Source organism: Trichechus manatus, unplaced genomic scaffold (genome assembly GCF_000243295.1).
Source record: "Trichechus manatus latirostris isolate Lorelei unplaced genomic scaffold, TriManLat1.0 scaffold00117, whole genome shotgun sequence".
In the NCBI taxonomy this organism is placed as follows: Eukaryota; Metazoa; Chordata; class Mammalia; order Sirenia; family Trichechidae; genus Trichechus; species Trichechus manatus.
Window position 1 is genome coordinate 431,083 of NW_004444053.1, and position 15,549 is coordinate 446,631.

The 15,549-nt window shown below is 39.8% G+C and overlaps 1 protein-coding gene across 1 annotated transcript in view; it reads left to right on the forward strand.

Annotated features, from left to right (window-relative positions):
• The first annotated feature begins 4,925 nt into the window (after positions 1-4,925).
• MPZL1 (myelin protein zero like 1) overlaps positions 4,926-15,549 on the forward strand; it is a 21,680-nt gene continuing 11,056 nt past the window's right edge. The window contains 6 exon segments of the mRNA XM_004391312.2: positions 4,926-4,954; positions 4,956-4,980; positions 4,982-5,040; positions 6,094-6,222; positions 9,263-9,279; positions 11,075-11,163. Of these exon segments, the coding sequence (XP_004391369.1) occupies positions 4,941-4,954; positions 4,956-4,980; positions 4,982-5,040; positions 6,094-6,222; positions 9,263-9,279; positions 11,075-11,163 (333 nt within the window). The 5' untranslated portion in view covers positions 4,926-4,940.

Consider the following 15,549-nt stretch of genomic DNA (forward strand, 5'->3'; position numbering starts at 1 on the left):
ACCAATGTCATAAAACAATATGTGTACTACTGTTTCATGAGAAACTATTTGTTCTGTAAGCCTTCACCTGAAGTACAATAAAATATAAAAAAAAGAAAAAAATGTGTAAAACACAATCTCTGCTCTTGGTTGGAGCAATTAGGAGTAAGACTGTTGTACAGATGACTTCAGAGTAAGGCAAATGGCAGAACAGAAGTACAGTGCCAGCAGGTTGGAACGAAGGTTAGTAACTAGATGGTGCTAGTTACACCTGGCTAGAAAATGTTTATTATAGTTTTAGTACAATCTCGTGAGTGACTAATATATACAATTTTTATTACTTTATTGTCTTTCTGTCTCTATGTTGAATGTCCTTTAAGTATTGGCACTTTTTTTTATCAGTATTGTACATTTGAGGTTGCTAGTACTTGACCATCTCTCTTTAACTAAGAATACCCAGTTCCTTTTCTTTTGAATGATGATGATCACCGCCTGGATGCTGGGCACTTCATTCTCACATGCTTTATGTCATTTAATCTTCACACTCTATAAGGAAGGGGTATTTTCCCCACTTCCGGATTGAAAAAATGGCTCAAAGAGTCATTATTTTCCCATGGTCACACCACACAAGCCAGAACTGTTCAGACCTTCTTTGCTGAACTCCAAGTCCTGTATTATTTTCCTTATGTATTCTGCTCTAGACTCTTCATTTTTTATTTGTCTCTGTGATGGAAAACTTTGTTAATAAAACCTTACTGCCTATGAGCTTTAGTGGCGCAGTGGTTAAGAGCTCAGCTGCTAACCAAACGATCGGCAGCTCAAATCCACCAGCCGCTCCATGAAAACCCTATGGGACAGTTCTACTCTGTGCTATAGGGTCACTATGAGTCAGAATTGACTTGATGGCAACTGGTTGGGTGGGATGAGCCTTAGAAATTGCCTGGAGCAGTGTTTCTCAGTCTTTTTTTTTTCCCATGTCATCCCCCCAGGAACCTTTTTAGACAGTTTTCCTAATGCTGTGCCCTCCACCCATACTACCCCCACCCCGTGAAATTTTAACATCACAAATATCGTGTATATTTGTGCTTTACACATAAGAGTAAGAATTGTCTTCCTCAAAGAGTCCATTTTGTGCCCCTCCCCCCTATTGAGAAGGCATGGCCTAGAAATTCCTACAGGAAGCCCTCCTTTGCAGTGGCTATAAAGGAATTTTCTGCCTCATAGCAGAAGTGTCTTTTTTATTTTTTTCTTTGCTAAGGTCCTTTTAAAACCTCTGTGTTAGGAATTCACCCTCAATGCCCTTGCTGAAAAAGCGGTGATAGCCTGTCCATTGTCTGTAGGGCAGGAGTTCTTTGAGGGCCTCCTTTGGGAAAACTTGAAGTATGTGTTAACATGACTGTAGCCTTTGAAATAAAGACATCTTTACATTTGGACTAAATAGCTTTAGTTTTACGTGTGACATTATGAAAGCTATGGATTTTTTGTTGAAATAAGATTCCAAAGAAGAGCACTGTTCCACTGTGTTGGAACATGCAGCTGATTCCAAATTCCTAAATGGACTTTGTGAGCCCCAGGATTTATAAAAAGGTGCCGTGCCTGGGAAGAAAGGAAGAGTGAGGTAAAGGGAGGGATTTCATTTAGATTACTTCTTCACTGGGTCCAAATGGGTGTCATTTTGTGCAAGATAAAGTGTAGGAGTGGGTGAGAGCCACATACAGGAATCCACCCAAATGTCAGGGGAAAAGAGACAGAGCATTTCACTTCTTCACAGAAACAAGACATCAGTGTAGAACACACAGTAATGTTCTTGTAGAGGCAAAATTCAGCACACACAGTTTTCTCCAGACACCAAAGGACTATTTCAGCTGAGAGTTTTCTACTTAGGTCTTTTGCAAGAGTAGATGTGAGGGGCATTATTTAGACTATAGAAAATAAGGCATCATCAGAAGATACCCAGAAGTAATAACGTTCTATCAAAGAGCTATTCCATTTGTGCTTAAAACATTCTTGTGATGTGGTACAGGCTGTTTACGTACCTCTAGACTTATTCTTAACAACATGCTGTATTTCCAATTAATGTTTTTAGCTAGTCAACTTATATTAATACACTGGCCTGATTACAATTAACTCCAGAATGCTCAGTTATCAATAAAAAATCCTTTAACTCCCAAATGTCAGTACACATTTAATAAGATGAGCAGAATGCTTTTGATTTTTATAAATTTTGCAGGAAAAGTGTATGCAAGCCCAGGTCCATGGAATCCAGATCCATACTTCTAATACTGAGCTCCTCTTTTCTCCCCTATGTTTCCCTTCCATGCTAGTTCTTTCAGGGTAGTTGTGTTCCTCTGAGAACCAATTTTAAAATCTTGAGTTTTATGGGTTTTTAAAAATCTTTCCCCCATCCCCTAACATTCCCTCTCCCTTGAACCCCCAAAATAAGAAAGTTTGCTGATTCTTCCTATTTCATTTCTGGCATCTAGTCCTTTTTGAGACTTCCTGCTTCTCTACTCTCCACTAGGCTCTAATAACCGCATGCCTGGACTGGTGAAGTATCAGGCAGGTGAATCTCCACTTGCAGGGTGGTTGTGAGCATCAGAGAGTGTTGTTGGGAGGCAGTTATGCATGGACTTCTCATATTTCTGGACATCTTGCAAGCAGAGCCACTGGCTGCCTTTGTTGGACTCTGTACAGTGACTAGCCTTAAAATGTAGTGTCTTCCTCTGGAGCAGAAGACAGGTTTGCTTACTGTTCAGTATAGTAAAGATAATGTCTCCATCTGGGTCAAAGGTCAGAAAAGCTCTTTTCCTATTATAAAAGATTAGGGTTCTCTAATTTGGGATTCCTCAGCTGTGATACAAAACTGCAGCATGCACAACAGCCACCTGAGCCCTTCTATGTCATCTGTGTGGGACTCGGGGGGCAAGGGCACTGATAAAAACATGCTCGTGCTATTGCTATGTCATAAATAATAAGGTCCCTTGTTTCCGACCCAGGAGTTTCATGTCTTCTGTCAACATCCATGAACCTGTGGTGGGCTAACTTAGCTTGCAAGTAATGTGAAATCCCAGACCCTTCATAGTTCTTGACAAGCATTTAGGTCATATTAAACACAGGATAGATATTTGATAAATGGTAATTTACTGTTATTATTATTACATTGTTTTTCAGAGATCATTTAGGCATTGTGGAGGATGAATTAGAGGAGGTTGAGGCTGGAGTCAGGGAGACCAGTTAAGAGGCCCCAGCAGTAAGTCCAGGATGATCAGAGCATAAACTCAGGTGTTGTCAGGGGGACTTGAATAAAGAGAAGAGAGGACTGAGAGAAACTTAACAAGGTAGAATTCACAGGTTTGGAGGATTAACTGGATGGGAAGGAAGTTAGAAGAATCAAGGATTACTTCAAGATTTCTGGATTGGGAGACTAGAGTGGTGGCCATCAGTCAAGATGAGATACACTGGTAGAAGATGATGTTGTAGGAGAAGGTGAATAAAGAGAGTGATAAGCTTGGGGACAGGAGCAATCAGGTGGTAAAACCTGTAGGCAATTGAGTGAGGAGTCCAGAGGTCAGGGGAGCATTTATGGATGGAGTCAGGTTTGGGAGTTAATATAGACGGTTGTTAAATCATGGGAAAGAATGAGATTGCACAAGAGTTTTTTTGTTAAATCATGGGAATGAATGAGATTGCACAAGTTTTTTTTTTTTTTTTTTTTTAACTGTACTTCAGGTGAAGGTTTACAGAAGAAATAGTTTCTCATGAAACAGTAGTACACATATTATTCCATGACATTGGTTAACAACCCCACAACATGTCAACCCTCTCCCTTCTCCTTTTTTTTTTTTCTTTTTTTTTGGTGAAAACATACACAGCCAAAGATACACCATTTCAAAAATTTCTACGTGCATAGTTCAGTGACATCGACCACGCTTTTCCAGTTGCACAAGAGTTTTTACACTGCACAAAAGATTCTGAAACTGTTCTATTTGAATTGCCAGTGCAGCTCAGTGGTTGACTAATGCTGATGTCTACCCCCATCACCCCATCCATGAATGAGAACAAAGACATCAAGCCTCTAGCTGAGCTGCTGGATTGAAGCTGAGTATCAGAATAGATACCTGCCGTTTAGGGCTTACCTTGCTCCCAGGGTGCTGGGTTTGACCAGATTTACCTTGAAAAATGAGTTCCCTTGCTAAAAGTAGGTCTGAGTAGAGAGTGAAAAGTGAAAAGAGAAAGGGGATAAAGGCTGAACCTTCAAAGGCAGGCGAGAACGTCTTACATTGTCTAGGCTTTGTTCCTTTCACATACCTATTAGTTTTCCACAGGAAACTAATGAATAAGAGGGAGCAACACATCAGATTTACTGTTCCGTGTATTTATGCTGCTCCTTTGTACCTTTGTGAATCTGAATGTTAAGTTCTGTGAATTATGACAGACTCCCTTGGATTCACTGGGCTCAATTGCGTTGTAGGAAGAGCGTGATCTTGGAAGAGTCAGATGGGCCTGACTTTGACTCTGGATCTACTACCTAACTATCCTTGTGACCTTGGGCAAATGACTTCTTTTTATAAAAATATGAATGGTAATAACTACATGGGATATTGAGTGGATTAGAGATGATACGTGAGTCTTTTTCTTTAACTGAAAACCTGACAAGAGTTGAACATGATCTCTAAACCTCTGTCTGGGTTAGATTCCATAGCTTGAGACTTGTAATATGAGGTTGCCTTTCTTTCCGTATGAAGTATCTTTTTAAGAGAACCTTTGACAGCATACCTGTTATAGAATGTATGACTCTGACTTTGAAAATGGCTCATGCGTTGTTTTTTTTTTTTTCCTAATTGCAGTTTTTCCACTACTCCCAAGGGCGAGAGTACCTCGGGGATTATCTACCATTTAAGGGCAGAACCAGATGGGCTGGAGACCTGGACAAGAAAGACACATCAATCAACATAGAAAATATGCAGTTTATACATTGGCAACTATATCTGTGATGTGAAACCCCTCCCCTGACATTGTTGTCCAGCCAGAACACATTAGGTTCCATGTTTGTAGGGAAAGGTACTTCCTTGAGTATTTCTCAGTCATGATGTAGCCCCCTCTATCTCATGTTTAGCTGGAGAACAAGAGTTACGTTTCAGGGTGTGTTTAAAGGGAGTATTTTTGCCATACAGTTGTGCTCCCTGTTACTGTGGACCTGTGACTACTAAACATGCCTAGGGGTTAGGGAGCTGCTGCTCATTGAAACTGGAGTTGCCAATTGCTCCATTTATATACTTGCTATCTGGAGCCTATTGATCTGATTTCAGAAGTATTAATTTTTCAGTGTGGATTGGAAGACCAAATTCATTATAGTTGGATGCGGTGAGCAGTGGGAAAGAAGGAGCTGAATATTGTTTTGATATTCTTCAGGAGAAAGTTTTGACATTTCCTAAAGTGGTATAGTATTTCTTTTTTTGAGAATAAGCAGGAAATGCATATTTTTGAGACACAGTCTGCTTTGTTAGAGAATAGACTGAGGTAAATTCACATCCCTAGGTTTTTATATTTTTTATTATTTTTATTTTAAAGCATTGTGTCTTAGTTACCTAGTGCTGCCGTAACAGAAAAACATCACAAGTGGGTGGCTTTAAAGAACAGGAATTTATTGTCTCGATGTTTTGGATGCTAGAAGTCCAAATTAGGGCATTGGCTCTATGGGAGGGTCTTTCTTTGTTGGTAGCCCCCTTTGTTTGAGTTCCTTTGCATGCCTTGGTGTCTGTCCCCCCTTCCCTACTCTGGTATGGTCACATTTACATAACAAAGAAAATCTATTTACAAACAGAATAACATCCACAGGTACAGGGGCCAGGACTTCAGTACCTATTTTGGAGAGGACGCATTCAGTACATAATAGAGAGACTGTGTGTGTAGAAATTCTTAGTTCTGCAGTTCATTCTTTATTAGCTAATATTTGTATGTCTTCAACTAGATACCAGGATCTCATAATTTGGATAATAGAAGAGGGTGTGGTAACTACTAATGGAAGGCACTTGCTTATTAATTTAATCAAATCACATTTCTTCTCTCTGTAGTAATGTGCCTTAAAACTATTGTGTTTTTCCTTCTAGAGAGTTTGCCTATGTTTCCAGTTTGGGTGGTTGTGAGTGTAGTTTCTGCTGTGGTCCTAGGTGTCACTCTGCTCAGCAGCATGATTCTTGCTGTCCTATATAGAAGGAAGAACTCTAAACAGGATTACACTGGGTAAGAGACACTTTTTTTTTTTAAATTGTACTTTAGATGAAGGTTTACGGAACAAACTAGCTTCTCATTAAACAGTACACATATTGTTTTATGACATTGGTTAACAACCCGATGACATGTCAACACTCTTTCCTTCTTGACCTTGGGTTCCCTATTACCAGCTTTCCTGTCCACTCTTGCCTTCTAGTCCTTCCTCCTGGGCTGGTGTGCCCCTTTAGTCTCGTTTTGTTTTATGGGCCTGTCTAATCTTTGGATGAAGAGTGAACCTCAGGAGTGACTTCATTATTGAGCTAAAAGGGTGTCCGGGGGCCATACTCTTGGGGTTTTTCCAGTGTCTGTCAGATCAGTAAGTCTGGTCTGTATGGATGTGTGTGTGTTAGAATTTTGTTCTACATTTTTATCCAGCTCTGTCTGAGAAACTCCTTTGTGATCCCTGTCAGAGTAGTCAGTGGTGGTAGCCGGGCACCATCTATTTGTACTAGACTCAATCTGGTGGAGGCCGTGGTAGATGTGGTCCATTAGTCCTTTGGACTAATCTTTCCCTTGTGTCTTTAGTTTTCTTCATTCTCCTTTGCTCCTGAAGGGGTGAGACCAGTGAAGTATCTTAGATGGCCGCTCACAGGCTTTTAAGACCTCAGACGCTACTCACCAAAGTAGAATGATTTATAAAGAACATTTTCTTTATAAACTATGTTACGCCAGTTGAGCTAGATATTCCCTAAAACCATGGTCCCCACAGCCCTCAGCCCAGCAGTTCAGTCCCTCAGGATGTCTATGGAGCTTCCATGACCTTACCTTGTACAAGTTGTGCTGGCTTCCCCAGTATTGTGTACTGTCTTACCCTTCACCAAACTTTCCACTTATCTATTGTCTGTTTAGTGTTTTTCCATCCCCACCTCTCCCCGCCCTCGTAACCATCAAAGATTGTTTCTTTTTGTGTGTAAACCTATTCATGAATTTTTATAGTAATGGTCTCATACAATATTTGTCTTTTCGTGAGTGACTTATTTTACTCAGCATAATGCCTTCCAGATTCATCCATGTTGTGAAATGCTTCACAGATTCACCATTGTTCTTCATTGTTGCATAATACTCCATTGTGTGTATGTACCATAGTTGGTTTATCCATTCATCTGTTGATGGGCAACTAGGTTGTTTCCATCTTTTTGCTATTGTGAACAATGCTGCAGTGAACATGGGTGTGCATATGTCTATTCGTGCGATGGCTTTTATTTCTCTAGGGTGTATTCCTAGGAGTGGGATTGCTGAATCATATGGTATTTCTATTTCTAGTTTTCTAAGGAAGCCCCATATCATTTTCCAAAATGGTTGTACCGTTTTGCATTCCCACCAGCAGTGCATAAGAGTTCCAATCTCCCCACAGCCTCTCCAACATTTGTTATTTTCTGTTTTTTTCATTTGTGCCAGTAATGCCGGGGTGAAATGGTATCTCATTGTGGTTTTGATTTGCATTTCTCTAATGGCTAGTGATCATGAGCATTTCCTCATGTGTCTGTTGGTCGCTTGACTGTCTTCCTTGGTGAAGTGTCTGTTCATTTCCTTTGCCCATTTTTTAATTGGATTATTTTTTTTGTTGTAGAGGTATTGGATTTTTCTATAGATTTTAGAGATTAGACCTTTGTCGGGTTTGTATAAGCCAAAAATTTTTTTATCTTTTGGTGAAGTCTTTTGATGAGCCTATGTGTTTAATTTTTAGAATATCCCAGTTATCTAGCTTATCTTCTGGAGTTTGTGTGTTGTTAGTTATGGTTTGTATCCTGTTAATGCTATGTATTAGGGCCTCCAGCATTGATCCTATTTTTTCTTTTATGAACTTTATATAGTTTTTGGCTTTATATTTAGGTCTTTGATCCATTTTGAATTAGTTTTTGTGTATTCTGTGAGGTATGGGTGCTGTTTCTTTTTTTTGCTAATGGACATCCAGTTCTGCCAGCACCATTTGTTAAATAGACTGTCTTTTCCCCATTTGATGGACTTTGGGCCTTTGTTGAAGATCAGGTGAATGTAAGTGGATGGATTTACATCTGGGTTCTCAATTCTGTTCCATTGGTCAATGTGTCTGTTGTTGTACCAGTACCAGGCTGTTTTGACTACCGTAGCTGTGTAGTAGGGTCTGAAGCCTAGTAGTGCAAGTTATCTTACTTTGTTCTTCTTCTTCAATAGTGCTTTACTTATCCAGGGCTTCTCCCCTTTTCATATAAAGTTAATGATTAGTTTTTCCTTCTCTTTAAAGAACGTTGTTGGTATTTGGATTGGGATTGCATTGTATTTGTAAATTGCTTTGGGTGGAATTGAGACACTGCTTTTTAGGGGTGGGTGGAGGGAAGGAATCAGGGTTAATAAAAACTTTGTTATTTTTTATGGAAAAAGAATTGTGAAGAATTAACTACTGTTTGCTCTCATACCAGAGTTGGGTAGTCTCCTGCAGAGGTATTCTGACATGAGCAAGCAGAAGTCAGTGGAATCACTAATCCCTGTTATGTAGTTTCCTTCTTAGGTTTAGTGCTCAGCAGTCTATACTCTGTTTCAGTACCATTCACTCTGCAGTTAGTGGTATTAAGCCACAGGCATCCTTTACCTAACTTAAGAGTTAATTTGAACTTCTTGGCAATAATCTCATAAGGTTCTTCTTTTCAATTTGGTGAATATAAAACTCTAATCAAGAAGAAGCTGTGTTAATAAACTACTCCCTGCCTGAGGTGATGATGCAGGGTTTTGCCTTTTGTAGACTCCTCTAGCCCTCATCCCAAGCTTAAGCAGTTTTATTGCTTTGATCATCCTTGAATGCATGGCTGGATTTGCCCAAACTGTGATAAGAAGAGTTGAACACAAAAATATACCAGCAATGAAGAAAAGTAAAGTTTCTCTTTGTCTATAGGGTCTGAAAATAACATGTGAGCGTAGGCTGTGTGTCTAATTGAAGGATGTTATCTTTTCCTCACTCCAGCTGGAAAGCTAAACTCGTAATAAGCTATTTAGAACTCCTGTGGTAAGACTGAAAGTGAAGGCTGGATTCAAGCTGATGCAGCACAAGCAGTTTCACAGGCGCACAGATCTAACCTTAACACTTCTGAACGGGCTGTGATCCGGGAGGGCTGCATACCCTGAACTCTTGCTGGTAGACTGTGAAAACCTGTCTATGGGTTTTGCTACTCTAGAGTTTTTAGCAGTGCTGTGTTTTAATGAGTTTGAGTGTTTAAATTCAGATATTACTTGCTCAGAATGCTTCTATTCTGTAGGCTATATCTGCCCCTTTGCATGGTGAATGCTTCATGACTAGATGTATAACTGAATTATTGGTTTCCAACATGAGACTGATCCAAAGGGGTGACATGCTAGTCTCTGTAGTCCTTGCTTTAGGTTTAATAAAGGGGCAGAAAAGTGTTCCTTAGAATCCTGCATGGCATCGTGAATGTGAATGCTGCTATTCATGTTACCTTGTTTTTTGTTTTCTTTTTTTTTTTCCCTTCCCAGCCTTTTCCACCTTGGTGTGCTGGGATCAGGTGCTGCTTATCTTCCACTTCTTAAGAAAAGCTGACACAGACGACACAAGGCTGGATCTACTCTTCCACTCCCACTAGACACATGGTAGCTAATCACATTGCCTGGTGCTGTTAATATTCATGTGTACGTATTCAGTCCATCTCTTTTGTTGACAACTAACCAGCTAGCTCTGAGCTAAACCAAAAGCTATTATGGTTTATACAAAGATATGTTACATGTTTGTATCTGAAAGATGTTGAGCATACCATCCTGATGAAATTGGATTGTCAGATTATGTAGAGGCTTGATGATTATCTGTATATATATGTTCTTCATGTAAAATGCCTTTGTGTATGTGTGTTTAGTTTTCTTTTTTCATATATGAATTGTATAATTAATAATTGAAACCCTCTCTGTATTGGAATAATGAACCATTTTGGCTCTAGCATACAGCTTCCCACTTTAGAGACACACAGTTTGAAGAATGCATGGTGTACTTTAGTATTAGTAACATGTCCTGAGACTTTAAATATGATCCTCCCCAAACTCCTAAGAATTTTTTTTTTAAATAACATCATAAAAGACTTAAGCTCTACTGCTGAAAGATCCCATCAGGGAGCCCCTAATAAGTTACCTCCTGCCATTCACTTTCACTTATTTATAGATGAGGTGTAATGCTTGTTGTTAAAGACATCTGTGCCCCTGAAAAAGTTAAGCCCATGTGAGTGGCATTCCTTAGTGTTCTGATCATTCATGACTTCCTGGATTTTTTTTGGTTTGGTTGTGGTATGGTGTGGGAACCCACAATATAGGGAATTAGGGAACTGAGAGGATGAAATGAGCAGAGACTACTAGACTGGATCTATATCTGTAATTTTTGGAATATATTCAGAAGAGGTTTGCCTTTGCTGATCACAAAGGGAAACTGCCAATAAGCCATTAAGAAGGTGTAGCTTGCTCCTTTAAACCTGTATCCCAAAGGAGGACTGATGCCACGGGGAAAAGACAAAGCAGCAAAAGGGTGAATGTATACTGTGACCAGAATCCCATTCAGTGGATATTATTATTGTAAACTTGGTAAGAGTTGTGGTTTTGTACCACATTGGTTTCTGTGCCTCCTCCAGTGATAGGTTCATTGATATAGAAGAATGAGTCCATGTCAGATACAGAAAATAGTTTCAAGGCATGTGATCATTTTGATACCCATTGTTTTGTTGTCTTTTGTTTTTATACATCTACTGCTTCATCTTGCCATCACTTGCATTTCTATATTTTTGTTTGCATTTATTTTAATTTTTTTTACATCTGTTCCCCGAATTGCCAGCTTATCCATGGCAGTACATCAGAGAGAGTTTGTCACTGGTTAAGCAGGCTCCACAGAAGTCTTCCTCCGACACAGAAGGTCTAGTAAAGAGTCTGCCTGCTGCATCTCATCAGGTAATGGCTGATTGTAGTTTTGCACTGTCTCAGTCATCTAGTGCTGCTATAACAGAAATACCACATGAGGATAGCTTTAACAAAGAGAAGTTTATGCTCTCACAGTCCAGTAGGCTACGAGTCCAAATTCAGGGCATCAGCTCCAGGAGAAGGCTTTCTCTCTCTGTCCGCTCTGGAGGAAGGTCCTTGTAATGCACCAGTCTTCCCTTGGTCTGGGAGGATCTCAGCACAGGAACCTCAGGTCCAAAGGATGCGCTCTGCTCCCAGCACTGCTTTCTTGGTGGTGTGAGGTTCCCATGTGTCTCTGCTTGCTTCTCTCTTTTATGTCTCAAAAGAGATTGGCTTAAGACACTGTCTAATCTTGTAGACCTCATCAGTGTAAATGCCACTAATCCATCTTATTACATCATAGTGATAGAGTTTACAACACATAAGGAAATCACATCAGATTACAAAATGGTACACAATCATACAAATGCTGGGAATCATGACCCAGCCAAGTTGACAGATATTTTGCGGGGGACACAATTCAATCCATGACATCCATCATACTCTGCTCTACTCTTTGGTACTCTTTCAGTTCCCTGGGTATGAGAAAGAATACTTAGCCATGAGAGATAGAGGCACAAAGACACAAAGAGACAGACAGAGATAGAGAAAGGGAGAGGGAAATTAAAGGCTTGGGCTAGAAAAACCACAAGTGAGTATATGGAGAAGAATCTGACCTGGGTAAAGGTGTCAACCAAACTACCACTAACATATTGTTTACTAATAACGTGGCTCCTTTGGCTCAATGTGGAAGTAGAAAATGCCTTTGTCAGATGTAAAGATTCTTCTTTAATTGCATAAGGAGATAAATTTAGCGAGCTAGATGCTATATTTGAGGTGTGCTATAAGACTAGAAATTAACAGAAAGAAGTTGATACATGGTCTTGGTATCAATGATAAAGATAATAAATATTTTCTATAAATTCTTTAGATGGAATTGAAGATAAGCATTTATTTGAATATTTATAGGCTTGATGAACAAGAAAGAGTTTTGGTTCTCTGACATTCTTGCATAAAATATAGAAGAGAAATAACTTTTATTTGGAACTTAGCACAGAATCCAGTTAATATTAAATCAGGTCCTTGTGTTTTGGTTATGCTATTATAACTAACGTTGTGGCATGACAGAAATTTCATAGCTGAGTACCAATTAGGTTCTTTTAGGGTAGAAAGCATTCTAAGGAATTTGGCCAGCTATAGCTTTGCCCTGAGGAGGTGTTAGCTAGGGGAAATGTATTTAAAAGGAAGTGAAGAAAAGAATAACAGTGTTTTGTGGAAGTAGCATCCATAGTCTTATTCCACAGTTGTTACATGGGGTGAGGAAACTGTTATACAGGTGAGGAAACTGAGGGATTGTGATGTTAAATCACCAAAATCACACCGTCAGTTAGTGACCGAAATGAGGCTAGAATTCAGGTTTGTAGACAGCACATTCTCTATCACAGCATTAGGCTCATTACTTGTACCTAGTCTCTCTCTCTCTCAGATTACTTAATATATCTCGGATACCTCAGCCCACTAATTTAGGTTGTGAATGGGAATAGGGCTATGAATGAAGACATGAGAATTACAGATAGGCATAACCTCTAAAGAAGCCTTGGAAACTTTTTCTTCTGCCCTTGAAGAATTAACTGCTAAGGGAATTACCCCCCTGCTGAAAACAAACTAGAAAACAAACACAAAATATATATATGTGTATACATACATATAATATAATATACAGGCAGTCCCTGGGTTACAAACGCCCAACTTATGTACAACCCGTAATTACAAACCAATTCCCGTAAAGCCTCTTATATTAAAAATTTAAGATATATACAATGACTCATAATAACAAATGGGCATTACTTTGCGACATGCATCAAAACATTATTATTTTTACTGTATTATTATGTTAAAGATATTTTTGTGTATGTGAAAGTGTTTCTTCAATGTTTTTTATGCATAGAAAGGTACACTATATACTATATACTGAGAACATTTGACTGACATTAGATATGAACTGTACCTAACTGTTCTGACTTACGTACAATTTCGACTTAAAGACAGACTTTGGAATGGAACTCATTCATAATTCAGGGACTGCCTGTATGTATTATATAAATGAATGAAACTGGTTTTCAGGCATTGGAAAACAGGCCGTGTAAAGCTGTGATTCCTGAAAGAAGGAAGCAAGATTGTTTGAATATGATTATTCCAGTTTATTGCCTCAAGGCAGTTTCCAGACTTCAGTGCAGAGAGGGGAAGCAGAAATGGAACCCAGTTGTCTCACTGAATTGAGGAGGCATACGTCAAGAATTTGGGGAGGCCAGCATGGCTAGGATTTATGAGGCAGAGTTCCAGAGATGAAGAAGCTGGAGAGAGACAGAGCTTCGGAGATCTTCATTGGGGTCCCCTTGGGTTTTGCCTGAGTACAGATTTGTGCCGGCAGGGAGAAAACTCCCTGAGACCAGGGGAAGAATCACCTGAAAAGCAGAAGCTGCACAATGCCTAGAGCTCACACAGGGCTAAGAATAGTTTGTGTTCCTGCAAGCCAGATTGGAGAGACCTTGTAATACAGAGGGGACTGCGTAGAGTTCTCAGCATGGTCACATCTTACTGGGGGGCTAAATAACTACCAGAATAAAAGCTGCTATGAACCCCCCATAAAAAAGCTTAAAGGGAACTTTTAAAAGGATAAAACAAATCCAAAAGGAGCTTAACTGCATGCCAGAACAAAATCCAACATTCTTTACAAGAACATAACAAAATCCAGCATTCAACAACGTAAATGCCCAATGCCTGATAACATTCAGAAATTACCAGGCACCCCACCAGACTGACTACATAGTGCCTGGCTACCACCACCAACTGCTTTGACAGGGATCACAGTAGTGGGTCCCAGACAGAGCTGGAGAAAAATGTAGAGCAAAATACTAACTCACACACACACACAAAAAAAGACCAGACTTACTGGTCTGACAGACTGGAGAAACTATGGCCCCTGGACACCCTTTCACCTCAGCAATGAAGTCACTCTTGAGGTTCACACTTCATCCAAAGATTAGACAGTTTCATAAAACAAAACAAGACTAAATGGGCACACCAGCCCAAGGGCAAGGCAAGAAGGCAGGAGGGGACAGGAAAGCTGGTAATAGGGAACCGAAGGTCGAGAAGGGAAACTGTTGACATGTCGTGGGGTTGGCAACCAATGTCACAAAACAATATGTGTACTAATTTTTTAATGAGAAGCTAGTTCTGTAAACCTTCATCTAAAGTACAATGAAAAAACAAAAAAAATTACCAGGTACCCAAAGAAGCAGGAAAAAATAACATAACCAGGAGAAAAAAAAATCAATCAATAGAAATAGACTCAGAAATGACAGCGATGATGGAATTCAGAGACAAAGACCTTGTTTTAGTCATCCAGTGCTGCTACAACAGAAATACCACAAGTGGATGGCTTTAACAAACAGAAATTTATTTCCTTATAGTAAAGTAGGCTAAAAGTCCAAATTCAGGGTGTCAGCTCCAGGGGAAGGCTTTCTCTTCTTCTCGGCCTTCTCATCAGTGTTCCCCCGGACTAGCAGCTTCTCGGCCAAGGGACCCCGGTCCAAAGGACGCGCTCCGTTCCTGGCACTGCTTTCTTGATGGTATGAGGTCCCCCTGTTCACTGCTCACTTCTGTCTTTTATATCTCAAGAGATTGCCTCAGGACACAATCCAGTCTTGTAGATCAGGTCCTGCCTTACGAACACAACTGCTACCCATCCTCCCTCATTAACATCTTAGAGGCAGGTTTACAACATACAGGAAAATCACACAGTACCAGGAATCATGGCCTAGCCAAATTGATACACACATTTTTTGGGGGAAATAATTCAAACCATGACAGACCTTAAAACAGGTATTATACATCTTATAAATAAGTTTAAGGATGTAAAAGAAAACTTAAACATAGTGAGGAGAGAAATAGAAATGTGAAAAAAGACCAGAATGAAATTTCTAAAAATGAAAAATATATTGAGTGTCATTTACAGCAGGTTAGATACTGTAGAAGAATAAAGGACCACATGAACCAGAGACTCCACCAGCCTGAGCCCAGAAGAACTAGATGGTGCCTGGCTACCACCAGCGACCACTCTGACAGGGATCACAACAGAGAGTCCTGGACAGAGTGGGAAAAAAATGTAGAACAGAATTCAAATTCATGAAAAAAGACTAGACTTCCCTGAGGGACTGAATTGCTGGGTGGAGGGTTGTGGGGACCATGGTCTCGGGGAACATCTAGCTCAATTGCCATAACACAGTTTATAAAGACAATGTTCTACATTCTACCTTGGTGAGTAGCATCTGGGGT